The sequence below is a fragment of the Canis lupus genome, chromosome 7 (assembly GCF_003254725.2).
Source record: "Canis lupus dingo isolate Sandy chromosome 7, ASM325472v2, whole genome shotgun sequence".
NCBI classification, from domain to species: Eukaryota; Metazoa; Chordata; class Mammalia; order Carnivora; family Canidae; genus Canis; species Canis lupus.
The window spans coordinates 31081789-31097442 of record NC_064249.1 but is presented as its reverse complement, the minus strand read 5'-3'; the positions used below and the strand labels follow the sequence as shown (position 1 = coordinate 31097442).

The following is a 15654-nucleotide window of genomic DNA, read 5'->3' as shown; positions in this document are numbered from 1 at the left end:
CAATACTCAAAAAGTCACTAAGCCGTATCAACTTGATTTCTCTCTTTCTCTCTTTTTAAAGATTTTATTCATTTGAGAGAGAGAGAAAGAACATGAGCATGAGCTGGGGGAGGAGCAGAGGGAAAGGAAGAGGGAGAAGCAGATTCCCTGCAGAGCAGGGAGCTGGACATGGGGCTTGATCCCAGGACCCTGAGATCACAACCTGAGCAAAAGGCAGATGCTTAACTGACTGAGACACCCAAGTGCCCCTCCACTTGATCTCTAAACATCTTTAATATTTCTTCCCTCCTCTTTGACCTCACTATCATTGCTTTGGTGGTGCTCTCTTCATTTCTTACTTAGAATTTTACAATAGTCTTTCGTCTGGTCTCCCTGCCTGCAGTTGCCCATATGCCATACTTTTACTTTGCTATATAATCCAGATGATCTTTCTAAATCTAATTGTCATGGCTCTCCTTCTTTAAACCCTTCCCTCAATCTCTATGGCCCAAAAGTTCCTGAAAAGGCATTGTAGGTGCTCCGTCATCTACCCCTTACTTCCTCAGCCTCACTTCTGGTGGCATCTCTACTTGAGCACCAACCTCCAAGAATAACCAAACAAGTAACAGTTTTCCCAAGTGGGACATGCTATCTCACACCTCTAGGTCTTTGCACATGATGCTCCTAGCTTCTGTAATGCTTCTTCCTCACTTCTTCCCTTGGGAAACTCTTTCCTGCCTTTCAAAGCCCAGGTTAAACGCCTACTGTAGGCCTTCTCTGACCCTCATTCCATTAGTCACTTCCTCCTTTGTGCCATCAGGACCCCAGCATCCTCTTCTAGACATTTCTTATAATAGCTTTGCAAGTATTTATTTTCATGCCTGTCACCCCCAACAGACTTGTCAGGTAAGGAACGGGTCTTATCTTGCTGTCCCAGCTTGTGAAGCCCATAAGTACTCAATAAATATTTGATAAATAAAGACAATGAAGCTGGGAAGTATGACTTCAGGAGGAAGTGACTTCCCTTCCAGCTGATAACCAAGTATAGGGGACAGAAATGAAGGGGAAATGAAAGCTTTAAGAGAGATGAAGATTTTCAGATCAAAAGCTGTAGACTAAGTTCAAAAGCTTTGAAGAGTAATCAAAAAAAAAGGGAGAAAAAAAAGTGCTAGAGAGTAGATGAGAAGTTTAAGTGGTGAAAAGATCTGACCTGAGACCTGGTGTCCAAGTAAGAGGGAAATTTCAGTGAACGGAAGACCAGGGGAGTGTTTGAGAGGCAAATGGTCTCTTAATTCAATAGTGAGATCTAGAAATTCCAAGCAAAGAGAACTTAACTTTCCCAGTTGAAAGAGAGAATCAAGAGTTTTTAACTTGAGCTGATATTAGAAGCAGAAACAGAATGATGATGAGAGGCAGAAAAAAGGAATATGAATAAAAAGATACCATAAAGAGGTTTTGAATTAAATCTAGGAGCCTGCCAAGTCAGTGTCAGGTAGCTTGAGACAGAAAGCTCCACCCTAGAATTACAATGGACTCGAGACACACAAGGACTAGTTTCCGTGGGGCACCTTCTGTCCTTCATTCCTGCCAGTGTTCAAAATGACACTCTTATGGTTCAAACATACACTTATTTATGAATGTCTCTTATGGAAGCACCCTTGACAAGGGCAAGATATTACGTTTGTGCTCATGCCTTCTGATTTCCAGACCAGTGTCTCTCTACTATGAAAAACCAGGTTCTAATTCTTCTTGGGAGAAAACAGTTTCTGCATTCTGTGGACTGAGGAAATGAGAGTATTTGAGATTTACCAAATCTTAGTGTTTTGAACCTACCAAGTGCCATAGAATAAATGAAGGAAAGCATGCACAAATGAATAATTACTACTATGGGAATCTCCAGCATTTTTAAGAGAAAACCAGATAAATATGCTGTAGATAGCATGGTATAGTAAAATAGCATTGGAATCAAATAGATAGGACTTTGAATCCTATCTGGCCATCCACTAGCCATGAAGCCTCTTAAGCAGCCCTCACTTACAAAATGAGCCTCATAATCCTTACTCACAGGGTTGTTAACAAACAACTTGTAGGGAGGAGACTCTAGAGCAGAGCATTGTGACCATCCCCAGTCCTGGTAGATCTCAAACGCTAATCCTCCTTTCCATTTCCTCCTTTTTCTCTACTTCCCATACTGAGGCCCCCTGAATCTCCATGACCATTCACCACCAATAGGTTTGATTACAGCCAGAATTTGTAGATCAGCCTCACCAAGGGGCAAATAATTTCCTTCTGGAAGCTCACTAAAGAACCTCAGTTTTAGTCTCCATTGTTAACTTCCACCACCCTCAAATATTGATGTGGCTAATTCCACTGCTGTCTAACTCACAGAGCTGGATTAGGAAATTTCTTTACAGTTTCTCCTTAAATTCTATTGCATTAATTCTTAATCTTGTAATTCTCCTCCAAATCCTTATTCACACTCCAATTCTCCAGGTAACAAAAATGGGACAGAGATGTGAAGGGACTTCAATTAGCAGTGATTGAGGGTGGATTGTTCCCAGTACAACGCTTTGTACTTGACCATGTCACCTTTCTTCTCAGCTATCTATTCAGGCTATACCTGGGAAATCATATTTCCTAGCCTTTGTAAGATAAATAAAACAGCAAAGGAGGCAAGTGCTAAATAAAAGTGTTGTAGGGTTTTCTGTTTTGTTTCATCAGGGTTTTTTGTTTTTTTTTTTTTTTGACAGAGAGTTAAGTGTGGGCTTTTGTTCACTAGGTAATTACCAAGAATAACCTCTTTCCAGCTCTGCTGTCTGTCAGATTAGCCACTTGACCAAGCCATTGGACTCCCTTAATTTTTTTTTTAAAAGAGGGAGGGGGAGGGGCAGCAGGAGAGTAAGAGAGAGAATCTCAAGCAGGCTCCGTACCCAGCATGGAACCTGACATGTGGGGTTGGATTTCACAATCCTGAAATCATGACCTGAGCCAAAATCAAGAGGAGGACGCTTAACCCACTGAACCACCCAGGCGCTCCTGGACTCTCCTAATTAGTAATAGAGGTTAGTTGGTTCTTAGTTTATGCCATGACACACAATATAAATTCGAGCTCCAAAGAATAAGAAATACAGTGTCAGAAGCATCTGCCTTTTTATTTTATTTTTTATTTTTTATTTTTTTTTTGCATCTGCCTTTTTATAACATGAGAGTTAAAAGCATGGATTTTGGAGTTAGTCCTAAATTAGAATCTGAGCTCTACCACTTCATAGCTGCATGGCCTAAGGCAAATTTCTCAACTCACAAATTTCAGTTTCCTCACTGGTAAAACCAGAATAATTGTAACTACCTTATGGAGCTGACTGAGGGTTAAATGAAAATTTAACCTAAGCACTTAGGATAATATGGTATATAGTAAACACTCAATAAATGTAGCTGTTGCTGCTACTGTCAAAAACAGTAAACAGAAGTCTGTTGACTTCTGTGAAGCTATGAACCTAGAACTAGGTGAGCGACAGATATCAAGATGGGAGATGCTGAATGTGTATAGTGCAGAATGGGCAAAAACCACACAGGAATGCTAGAATAGGTAATTAGGAGTACAACAGTAACAGTGCCTGGGTGTGCTCATCACTACCCAAGCATGCATCACCTTCTGGAAATCAGAAAATGGAGGGTAACCATGTGTGTACATGTGTGGGGTATGATGGGAATCCTAGGGCTGTAAGCTAAGGATGAATCTGGACAACTGGAGAGGACAGGACTAGACATTTCAAGGAAATCCCAGTTTATTGGATCTTTAAGGACCATAATAGTGAAGAGTTAGAAAGAAAGCTGAAAATGCCAGCCCCTGCTTTAGCTCTGTAAACTGCAAGATGAATGCCACCCAATTCTTGAGTCTGCCCTGACCATGCCTATTTGGAACCCCATTCCCATTGAAGGATACGATCTAGAAGTGCCCGTCTGGCCCTAACTAAATCCAAGCCAAGGTGAAGGCTTGGATTCCTTACACCCACTAAGCAGCATCTCTTTCGTTCAACTTGTGTTTATCCTGGACTGTTTCCTCCTTACTTCCTATCCATTTGCCCCACCGGGACTGAGATCTTACTCTGAGCACTGGCCTGCTTGCCTGGGCCATGACACCAGCCCCTTCTCTAGAGGATTTGGTATTGTTTCCTATATCCCTTACACGTGACTGAACCATATCTGAAATTGATGTGGCTAACCACCCAACTTCAAAAAGTACCTCTCATGGGATCTCCATTCCTACCTCCAGATCAGGCTCCTCAGAGATAGTATCTCCCATTTCCAAGAGATCTACCTTGGAGTGAGGTTAGTGTCCTGAGCTTTGGTCCTCTCTCCTACAGAGTTTTTCCTATTTCAGCACTCGTCAGATGCCAAAACCTAGTACTTCTTATGCTGGAGTTTATAGTGAGAATACTTTTGTTTTGCAGGTAGATAAATAAAAAATGTTCAGCCTCTTTGTGGTGTTCATCTGTGCATTTGATCTAAGAAATCTTATTCATTCCCACAGTTCTATCATTATGTCTCAGACCTCAACTCTCTGAAGCCTCATTTGCAAGTTTTAACAGATATTTCAAATTCAACATGTCTAACCTCATTCATGATCTCTTTTCCCACTTCTTGCTTATAAAGCTGTCCTTCTTCTCTCTCCCTCTCTGGTTCCTTTGCCAGTATACCCCCATCCTATCACCTCAGAGAGAAATCATAGCTTTGATGATTTCTTCTCTGTCCCCAAATACATTTGGTTGGTCACTAAATCCAAACATCTCTTAAATTTGGTCCTTCTTTATTTCCACTGCCACTCCCTTAAATTGGGTTTCTATTCCTTCTACTAGGTATTAAATATGAAATGCTTACTAGGTGTCAGAAATGGTGTTAAGCATTATTCATGTAGTATTTTTTTAAAGACTTCATTTATTTATTCATGAGAGACATAGAGAGAGGCAGAGACATAGGCAGAAGAAGAAGCAGTCTCCCTGTGAGGAGCCTGAATGTGGGGCTTGATCGCAGGACTCCAGGATCATGACCTGAGCCAAAGGCAGATGCTCAATACTGAGCCACCCAGGTGCCCCTATTCATGTAGTATCTTAATGAATTCTCTCAAAAAAATTCTATAAAGTAGGAATTATTATCATACTCATTTTATAGATGAATAATCTGAATCTCAGAGGTGTATGTATCTTCCCTATCATCTCAGGGCTAGCAAGTGACAGTCAGGTATGAGCCCAGGTTGACTGGCTCCAAAGCTTTTAACCATCACTTTACATAGGCCTTCGTCACCTCCTCAGTTTTATAATAGCTTCCTACGTGGCCTCCATACTTCCAGCCCAGTATACTTTCCACATTTTTTATCTAGAGTTGTTTAGAATATATACATATATATTATATACACAATATATGTTATATTATATATACAATATATATACTATATTATATATATATATTTTTTTTTTCTGTGCTTTAAGGCCTCCATCGATTCCCCATTCCTTCCAGGATGAGACCTGAATGTCTATAAGGTCTTCCCTGTGATTTGGTCCCAAGCACACTCCAGACATATGAAAACAGTTTTCATTCTTTAACTATAAATGTATTATCCCTTTCATCTGGGGAAACACAAGAACATGTAACTGAAGGAGGCTCCGGCAGCCAGAGTGTGGGTTATGCAAAGGCTGGGACTTTGAGTCCAGGCACCAGTGACACCATAAGGGACTTTTGTGTCAGTGCTCCTATAAAGAGATTCACAGAGGTGAGGAAAGAATCTGAGTCTCATCCTCCAAAGAAAGCCAAGTATTCCAGGACACTGGAGACAAATAGGGAAGAGAGCAAAAGACAGAAAAAGAAGTAAAGCAAGGGAAGGGATCATCCTGTATAGAAGGTACCTGTAAAAATTAGGATTCCTGAATGAGAGCAGCACTAAACAGCATACGAAAGATCATAAGTGAAGACTGCAGATTGTGTGCTCTTCTACATCTGCAAAGGAGGGAATCCTCAGTCTTAGACCACCAGACCATTCCTGTAACTTCTACTGTGCTCTTGATGCACAGAGAAACTGCCCTTGACTATCTAATTCAAATTCAATCAAAAACATATTTTAAAACATTATGTTAAGTTCTGGGAAAATCAATTTGAAAGACCAGTCCCAGATCTTGAGAAATCCAATGTAAACTTAATTTCTAACTCTAAGGTCCCTGAGGGCAGGGACCAGGATTTGGTTGGCTGTGTATCCCTGGTATATAACAAAGTCACAGAATATGGCTGAAGGTCATACAATGTGGAATGAATCAAAGAATGAAAGAATAAATGAAGGAGTGAGTCAGAAGGACCTTTCTTAGCAGATTACCCCTAGTGCAGAGAATGGATTCCGGCGAATAACTAGAAAAGCTACCTAGAAGTAGAGTGATGAGTGACAGCTCAGAGAGCAGCCCCCAACTCAGCCAGTCACTAGGCCAGGGAAGATCAGCTCCAAGTGCAGACAATGCCTCCCTTCATGTGGCAAAATAAGGTCCTGCCCCAATTCTCATGTAAAGAAAAAGATTCTATACACAACGAACCGTGTTCTTGCAAGAATAACAAAAGCAATATCTAAAGCAAAGCTGTTCTTATTTTAGCAATTTCATTTTTTCCCAAAGCCAGTTCCTTTTCCCCACTAGTTACTTGGTAAGCTATTCCTGCCTGCTACATCTTTGAGAAGCAGATCTTAAGCACAGCCCCATTTTACAGAAGCAAAGATTGCTGCTGAAGGTTATGGAAAATCATCATTGTAAAAATAGGTATCTTTAGAATAAAGAGCTCATCCATCTTTAAGTCTTGAAGTCCCAGAAGTGGGATTTTGACCTCAGACTCACATGTTCCCCAGCATATCTTGGCCTTCAGACTCCTAAGGTTTCTCTTCATTCAGTGTGACAATACAACTCTTCCTTTTCCTGCCTTCAAGTTGATCTTCTTTAAGAAATTTATCTCTTGTCTTCACGCTTTTAACATGTTGTCCCGATTTCTTAAGACACTGCCTAGAGACAACTGATGGACATATTTTCTAAGGGTAAGAGACGAATATGAAGTATCTACCCAGCTCCTCTAGGTTTAGTTCACAATCCAGATGAGAAAATAAAGCCTGTCCACCCCTCAGTAGCATTGTCAGGATAGGAGCAAAGTATTTGGAGAAATGTTGCCCTGCAGGCTCAAGGTTTAAAGGTAAAGAGAATGCAGCTTGGGTCTTTTTTTTCCTCCCTAAAGAAATAGGAACAATTCATCTTCCTGATATACCTGGATTAAAAAATAAAAAGACTTTACAAAGAATAGTAGACATTCCCTTGGTATTTGCCTAATATCTAAGCCTAATTATCCAGCTTTCCTGTTGGTTCTGTAAGTTAATCAACTGCTTTCCAGCAAATTCCTTTCCTGCCCAAATTGGCCAGGATCAGCTTCTCTTGTTTGCTATCATGACACCTGATTGCTCAATCCATGTTAGGGTTAGGGTGACCAGATGTACCATTTGGAGATTTAAAACAAAAACAAATACAAAAACAAAAACATGACAGCATCCTTGTGTGCTTTCTCCCTGACAGTCCCCAAAGGCAGCAATAGTTCCCCCACTTCCATGGGACTATGGAAAATGTCAGTGCTGCCCTTGCCCAAGGAGGCTTTGCTTATGGCCTAGTTATTATCTGCTACCCATAGCTCTGGTACTTGTGCGCACAGAGCTTGCCATTCATTAAGCATAAGTCCTGTGTGTCCAACTGAGCCATGCTTTCCCATTCTCGGCCACCATTGAGCAGATAAAAGCCAGAAGCATATTCTTTTCTGTCTGATTTGCCTTGTCTCCCAGAGACCTGGAATGAGCTTGTGACTAATGTCTCACTGGCCCCCCTGCTGTTCCAATGGGACCAAAGCTGTACTAAAAGGGGTTAGTCCCTACCCTGCAGGGCAGAGGTGCTGTGGAAGCTGTCCTGGTTAACTGGGTGGGTCAGCTTTCTGGGATGGACGGGCTCTTTGGACAGAGAAAACTCTTGATCAACCTTTACCAAGCTGTTGCCTATGTTTCCAGTTTAGATCTCTCCCCTGAGCTCCAGACCCAAATTCGAACTTCCTTCTCCACATGGATGTTACACAAGCACCTCCAACATGTCACTCTATAGAGGGAGACACCTACTATCCTCTTCCGTTAGTAAAGGAACTGCTTGGGTCTTAATCTAGCCCCCCAAACCAACCAAATACAACATTTCCTAGCTTCTTTGTAGCTAATTGTGACCATATGCTCAGGATGAAAGTATGTGAGAAGTGATATGTGCAACTTCTAGGTCCCCTTTCTAAAGCTGCAGCACAAGCTGCATGCCCTGGCCCTCTGCCTTCCTTGGTCCAACTGCTGAGAATGTTTGTCACTGGAGCAGTCTTGGCAGCCACACGCTGGGAATGGGAGACTCACCCCCCACTAGGTCCAGATTGTTATAGGAGAGAGAAAGAAATTATTTTCTGTGCATTACTGCATTTTAGTCTCTTGTTATAGCAACTTAGATAGTTCATGCTCACAAATGGCATCCCCAGCAATCCCAAGCCACAAAACTGAAAGTATCTTTGGCATACCCGCTCCTTCAACCTGCACATCCAACCATGCCACTCTTCTACCTCCAGTCACTCTGTCCACCTCTCCCATCCCCACTGCACCCTGTGACTTCAGGCTCTCAGCATGCTTTGTCTCTCTTTCCACAAGGGTCTCCTGGGTGGTTTCTGCTGCAAGTTTGCCCACATCTAACCTATTCTCCACATTGTGGTCCCAATGACATTTCTAAAATGCACATCTGCTCGGGGCATTCCTTTGTTCTGACCCTTTTAAAGATTCCTCGCCATTTCAGGAGCACAACTGGCCCCTTTCAGAGAGGGCCACTCTCTTTCATTCCTCCTGCTGCAGTAAATTCCCCAATCATACTAAAACATTTGTAATTTTCACAAATCACATCCTCCCTGATTCTTGGCTTTTGCACATGCTGTTCCCTCTATAAATTCTCCTTCTCCCATCCCACTTTTCACCTAGTAATTCCTACTTATCTCTCCAAACTTGCTCAGCTGTCACTTCCTCTAGAAGTTTCTCCTTGCTCTTACTGTAGTTCCAGCACCCCAGAGGATGACATTGCATTGCCTGAGAACTTCCTACCTAGCTATCTGTCTCTGCCATTAACAACAAACTCCCCTGTAGCCTTTTAAAGACTCTGCTACATAGTAGGTATTCAACATATTTGTTGAATGATTTAACCCAGTTAATAGAGCTTATTATTTGTTCCCAATTAGTTTTCCCTCTGGACTCTTGCATTGTTCCCTGTAGGCAGAGGACACTCACCACTCCAAAAACCCTGGGCTTTTCTGCATGACACGCATGCCATAAGATATGTCCAAGCAAAAGTTTAAAAGGTGTGTACATGCTTTGGCTCTGGCACTCTAAGCCTTCTCCCTACCTTCTTGAGCCCTCTGCCATAACAAAAGTATGCCCAAACAGTGACTGATCCCTCATCCTGGGTCTCAGAATAAGAAAACATTTGGAACTGAGCCAAGTATACCAATTCTAGCCAAGTCACAGCTAACTCGCAGCTGACTTTGGCTCCCATGTAATATGAGCAAGAACTAAATGTTTGCTCAAGTGAGCTATTGAGATTTGGAGGTTGCTCATCGCGGCCTCAAAATGCTGGCTAACATACCTATTTGGGGTTCATAATTAGTATTGAGGGCCTACTGTGTACCAAATATTGTGCTACGAGTTTTATATAATTCCATTTTAATTATCACAACAACCTATAATTTAAATTCATTTCCCATTTTAAAACCAAAGAAGATACAGTAAAATATTAAGCTAGTTTTCAAATCCAGGTCAGTTTGAATCTAATCCCTCTTCCTGCACTGCCTCTGAGTCTGCCTCCTGATGAGCAGAGGGCACAGGAGGAGTCATGATGCAGGATCCCGGGACCAAATGCAAGGGTTCTACTCCTAATGCAGGACCGCAGGTGCTGCGGGGAAACAGGGGAAGCAGCATGCTCTTCGGAGTTCTTATTTGTTCTTGGCCCGTAAAGAACACTAGTCATCCAAGATGCCTTCTTTCTTTTTCAGAGAGCCAAAGACTATCTTGAAAACCAAAATTTTAAGCATACATATGCCACAGCTACATCCTGTGTGGCTCCTGAGTGCATAGCACCAACCCCTAGTCCCAAATGGGCTCTGATACCCTCTCCTGTGCTCACTGGAGCACTTCTCATTTACTCCTTCCCATTAGATCTTAAGAGTTATTGGAAAAACAAAATGCTACTCTTTCTCACTTTTCCCTGCAATATTTCCCTGAGCTTTATGACTTCTGAGCCTCACTACCCAGTGCCCCATAAAAGACACTATGTATGTTCACTTAAATCGAGAGTTCTACTTTGACCCTTGGATTCAGGCAGAAAAGAAGTTTCCCTTGGACTCAGGCACTTGACCCAACCAAGTCATATTAAGTCAGTGACACTATTTCTTATTCTTTTAAACAAGAAGATACCATGGACGTGGACAAGTTATTTATTCTCTCTAAGCTTTTGCCTTCTTATACAGGGGTAGGTAATATCAACCATTCTTGCTTTAAATGATCAAAAGGCGTAATGTATAGGAAAGCCCTTTAACACAAAGAAAAGCATCATAGCATGTAAATAAGCAAGAACAACAACCACATCACACCTTTCTTTATATTCTTGATGGCAGAAAAGGAGACATAAGTGCTAAAATGTCAGAAAGAGTGAAGAGGTAAGTAGGTCCTGGAACAAAAAGTTGACACCAGAAGGGACTGTGTTGGCTAGAGTAGGATTCATCCCACCTAGTCCAAAGTGCTTGCCTTGCTTTACCAGTCCCCAATATGAGTGGACCCTCTATCTACCAAGCACCAAGTGCTATTCCATCTATCCCTCTGACAATCCTAACAAGAGCTTTCCCTCCTCAGCTAGTGTTTTTCATTCCAATCATTATTGATCTGGGAAAGGCTGAAGAAACTGGGGCTTTTCACTAGGTGAATTATAAAAGAAAGACTGGACCTGTCACGCTTTAGTTGTGACTTCCAACTCATTAAAATTAAATGGAAAAAAGATTTAAACCATAGAATCTTTGAGCTGAAAGTGACCTTAGAAGTCATCTCATTCAACAGATTATGAGACCCAGATCTCATGGTTACATAGTCAAGCTATGGAGCAGGTAGGACTAGAACCCAATCCTTAACTCCCAGGTCAGGATTCCTTCCACCAACCAAGTCCTGGCACTGAAACTGCAAACACTGTACTGAGTACTAAGTACTTGCACTAAGATTGCTGCTACTACTAATTCCAAGTCTGTAGAAACTAGCCAACCAGCAGAATCATGTGAGTCTCTGAAACAAGTCCCCTCTTCTAGTCCAGAAAAAAGCATCTGGCTGGGGGCCGGAGGGGAGTTGGGAGAGCTGTGACAAAGTGTTGGAAGAAGATGCTCTGGTAAGGGCAAGGTCTCTTCTGCAGGGGAAAGAAAAACAGTAGAGGGAGAGAAATTGAAAGGTAAGCAGGACAGAGAAGGAGACAGTGGAAGTTGAGGTGTCAACAACCTCTGAAAGCCACTCTTCCTTCTCCAGGGCTAACAGTGCTTTAACTCTCTGCACACAGTCACCAGGCATCTACTGGAATGCAAGCCAGCCCAGGCAACAACCTCCCCTAGATACTTCCTTCTCCCTACAGGCTGGGCTGGGACCCAGCCCCCATGGAGCATCCCAAAGCACTCGGTGCAGATCTCTGCTACTGCCTGGGGATAGGCTACTCCATAATGGTGTCCTGCCACCAGACTGCGAGTGCTGGAAGGCAGGGCTGTGTCTCATTCATCTCCATAACCCCAGTACCACGCTGGATGTGGTTAGTAACTCAGCAGCTGAAGAGGCATGAACACATGTCTCCTAGGAGCTCCTTTAAGACTGCTCCGCCTCCACCTCAGGGTGGCTTGGGTGCTCTCCTAGCCTCTGTGTGGTTCTCACAGCTCTCATCAGAGGACCTTCTGCTTCCAAACCACAATCACCAGAAAAGTCGCTCGAGTCACGACTAAACTGACAACTCTGAGGGGAACGGCTGTGTCTTTCCTCTCTTTATCCTCAGCACCCATCACAATACTTAGAAAGCAGAGGGATTTAGTGTGTGCCTGTAGAATGGATGGATAAGTGAGTGAATACAACCAAAAGGCAACCAAAAGAAATGCTAACAGAGCATAGCAATCTTCACCACAGAGACCCAAAAGTCTCAGGGAAAGCACGTCGCCAGCTCCCTCCCTGGGAGAGAGCCTCTGGCAGCCTCTGCTGCCAGGAACACAGGGAATGCCATCCGCCTTCAGGAACAAAGACCTGGTGAAGCCTCCTTCAGGTCCTACTGCTGGATGGCACCTGTTGCTAAAATAGCAGCTGAGAAACACTATGTTTGTTCAAAACAACAACAGCAACAATTTATTACAGGAAGCAGCATCACAGTGACAATGAGAAATCATGAGACTAAATATACAGCAGAATTTTAGCAATGAAAGACAAGGAAGGAGCTGCCTGAGACTGAGGAAAAAACCTAAAGTGTTGATTAGAAATTGCTCAGCCGGCATTAGAAGAGAGAAACAGGGGAGGGGAGGAGGGACGGGAGAGAGTGGGGGAGGACAAAGGGAGGGAGAAGGAGAATGAATGTGTTTTTCCCCTGGCTCCCTGACTCATTTTTGATCTGTCCTTCCCTCTCTCCTCTTTGTACCACCCCCTCAGGAGAGAATTCATTGATCGGGCTGGACTGAAATTTCTTACCTTTCCTCTCAGGGTTTTTCTGGGAGCCATGAGTCTGAATTCATCTCCTCCTTGACTGCTCCTCCCCCCCCACACCCCTCAGCCGCCATTGTCAGCTCCTCTACTTTGCTGAGGCTGAGGCAGCGTGTCCAGCAGCCTGCCGGGATGGGGGGGGAAGCAGAGGCTGGGATCAGGGGATGCCTGCAGTGCTCAGTGGGATCTCAGAGGGCCAACCTCCTGTGCAGAGCACAGAAGCCCAGCCTCTGACAGCTGAGGAGGCCCTAATAACTAACCTGTTGCCTGCCACTAGGCAGGGGGGTGGCCTCTCCAGGTACAGAGCAAAGGAGCCAAGGACAAAGCAGCAACTCCCCTCAAAATACACACAGAACAGAACAGCCTACAACCAAAAAAAAGCCCAGTGAGGTAGCTCAGGAGAACGCAAATGGGATTGGCCTGGGGTTTGGAGAACTAGGTTCTAGTCCCGGCTCCATCACACATTTGTTGGGTGCCAATTACCTCTTTGGGCCTCTATTTTTATCAACTAAGGGACTGGACTAGATGGCCTGTGGCCCCTTCAAATGATATGATTCCATTTCATAAAAAGCTGCTAGCCACAAGGGCTCTATGTTCCCCTTCTGCCCCCACTCCCTGTGCTTTTCTTGGGCATACCTTGGGGTATCTAGAAGAGCATATCTCTGACTTATAACTCTTGCCCCAGGATGCCTCATTGGTCTCAGGGAGGGGTGATTCGGGCTTCAGGCCTAGTTGCCTTCTAGTATGATAGCGCAGAAGTAGAGGCAAATTAAGGACATTCAGAATCAGTGAGGGTGGAAGTAGAAGGCACTAGGAGGCCAGGGGAGTGGGGAGACATGGATCAGCCAAACCCTGAAATTAGAGATGATTCATATTTGAATAATGTGGGAGGGATGAACTCAGAGCAGCCAAGAGAAGAGGCTAACTCTGCTGACATGCCCTGCCCACCCCCATCCCCTATACCTAAAGCCAGCATGGGGCAGACTGAGTGTTGAGGGCCCTCATTTGGAATAAGAGGGAGAAAAAAATGTGAGGCAATCAATAATCTTCTTTGAAGCTATGGGAAATGGAGTTTTTGCTTTTCTTCTTAAATACATTTTATCTGCTTTCAATGACTGCCTTAGAGATTTTAAACTTGTTCTCCTTTTCCTACTGACTGGATTTTTCCAAATTTTCTGATTGGTGCCCCCAGAGGGAACAGAACTTTTTTTTTTTTTTTTTTTTTTTTGGTGCTATTTTCTGATTTCTCTCCTGCCCTGCACTGCCCTCATCCTATCCTCGCAACCTTTCTGACCCCTTGTTCCTTTCTTAACCATTCCACCTTGCCTGGAATCTTTGTCTCAGCCCCTTCCCAAACTACCCGAACCTTCCTCACCCATGCCCACCCCCCACCCAAGCTGGGTTACTTTGTGAATCTCTCAGGACTGGCCACCGGTCCCTCAGCCTCGCAGGACCCTCGTGTGAGACAACGTGCCAGGAGCAAGAGCCTTTCCAGACCTCAGGCTGGCGGGTGGGGAGAAAGTTCACCAAAGGGGAGGAGAAAGCACACTAAGGACCCAGCTAGCGGAAGGGGCTTGAATGCTGGGGAGAAGCTCTACCTTCTGGATATCTCTGCAATTTATCCTCACTGGGGGAGGGGAGACTGTTTATCTGGGGAGGAAGGTTCTTCTCGGCTATGGGACCACTCCCCCAAATGGCACCACGCGCGAGCGAGCCAGGCCCTAAACTCCACGGCCAATCAAGCCTGCATCCCCATCTCCTTCCTCATCCCGCCCTACCGCACCGCGAGGCACAGGGCGGACGCCGCGGGGTCTCCCGGCTTCTCCAGGGAAGGCATCAGGGAGACACTCCTCCATCCCTCACCTCCAGAAAAGCAGTTCTCCCAATTTATGTCTCCTCCGAGCTTTCTTTTCCTTTCTTGCTTGCTTGCTTTCTTTTTCTTTTTCTTTTTTTTTTTCCTAACCAGGCTCTTCCCAGGAACCACACAGCATTACCAACTCAGGATAATATCGACAAGAACCGTTGTGTGGAAGAGGAAATGCACAAGCGCAAGAACAATCCCCCAAGGAGTCCGACACCTGCATGTCGACCCGTCTCACTTGTAGCCGAGCTTCTCCCCCGCCTCCCCCATCATCCTAGCGCGCCCAGCCCCTGCCCCCACCTGCCTGCCGAGCCGCGGAGCAGCTCCGAGCCCAGCCGGGGGGGGGGGGGGGGGGGGGCGCGGCTCGGGCAGGGCGGGCACAGCCCCCACCAAGGGGATATACAGAAAGTTCTTGGCGTTGGTAGAAAAGGACTCCTACCTGTTAGCCAGAAGAGCGCGGTCCACGCCAGCACGACCCCGTCCATGTTCCCCAACTTCCCATTCAGAGGAAGGAGTGAGCAAAGTGGGGAAGGGCGGCAGCGCCAGGCTCGGGGTGGCCAGGCGGCGGGGGCGGCGGGGGCGGCGGCGGCGGCGGGGCTGCGGGGCTGCGGGGCTGCGGGGCTGCGGGGCTGCGGCCGCGCGCGCGAGCGGGCCCCCGGCGTCCCTGGGCACCGCCGCCCGCCGGGCCCGCCGCGCCGCCTGCCGAGCGCGCGCTGCCGCGGCCTCCGGGGCTGGCTCGGCGCGGCTCCCGGCCGCTCCCGCACGGCGCTCCGCACGCCCAGGCAGCGAGCGCGGCGCGGGGCGAGCGCCTCCCGGCCGCAGAGCCCGCCGCGCGGGGGAGCTCGGCCGCCTCCGCCTCCGCCGCCCGCCGCCCGCCGCCCGCCGCCCGCCGCCCCGGGGCTTCCCAAGTTTCTGGGTCACGTGCCGGCCCCGAGGTCGCGCCGAGTAGCAAAGTACGCGGGGGGCAGAGGGTGCGGGGGAGGCGGGCTGC

The 15654-nt window shown here is 45.7% G+C and overlaps 1 protein-coding gene across 4 annotated transcripts in view; it reads right to left on the bottom strand.

Moving 5' to 3' along the window:
• ILDR2 (immunoglobulin like domain containing receptor 2) overlaps positions 1-15260 on the bottom strand; it is a 58031-nt gene extending 42771 nt beyond the window's left edge. Inside the window, exon 1 of one of the 4 annotated variants that reach the window (XM_025430490.3) lies at positions 15103-15260. In XM_025430490.3, coding sequence (XP_025286275.1) covers positions 15103-15148 — 46 coding nt within the window. In that variant the 5' untranslated portion in view covers positions 15149-15260. Of the gene's footprint in view, positions 1-12790; positions 12949-13062; positions 13084-14665; positions 14875-15102 lie in introns of those variants that run through there. The other 3 variants (XM_025430492.3, XM_049112358.1, XM_025430491.3) reach the window with 3 other exon arrangements.
• Between the last annotated feature and the right edge of the window lie 394 nt (positions 15261-15654).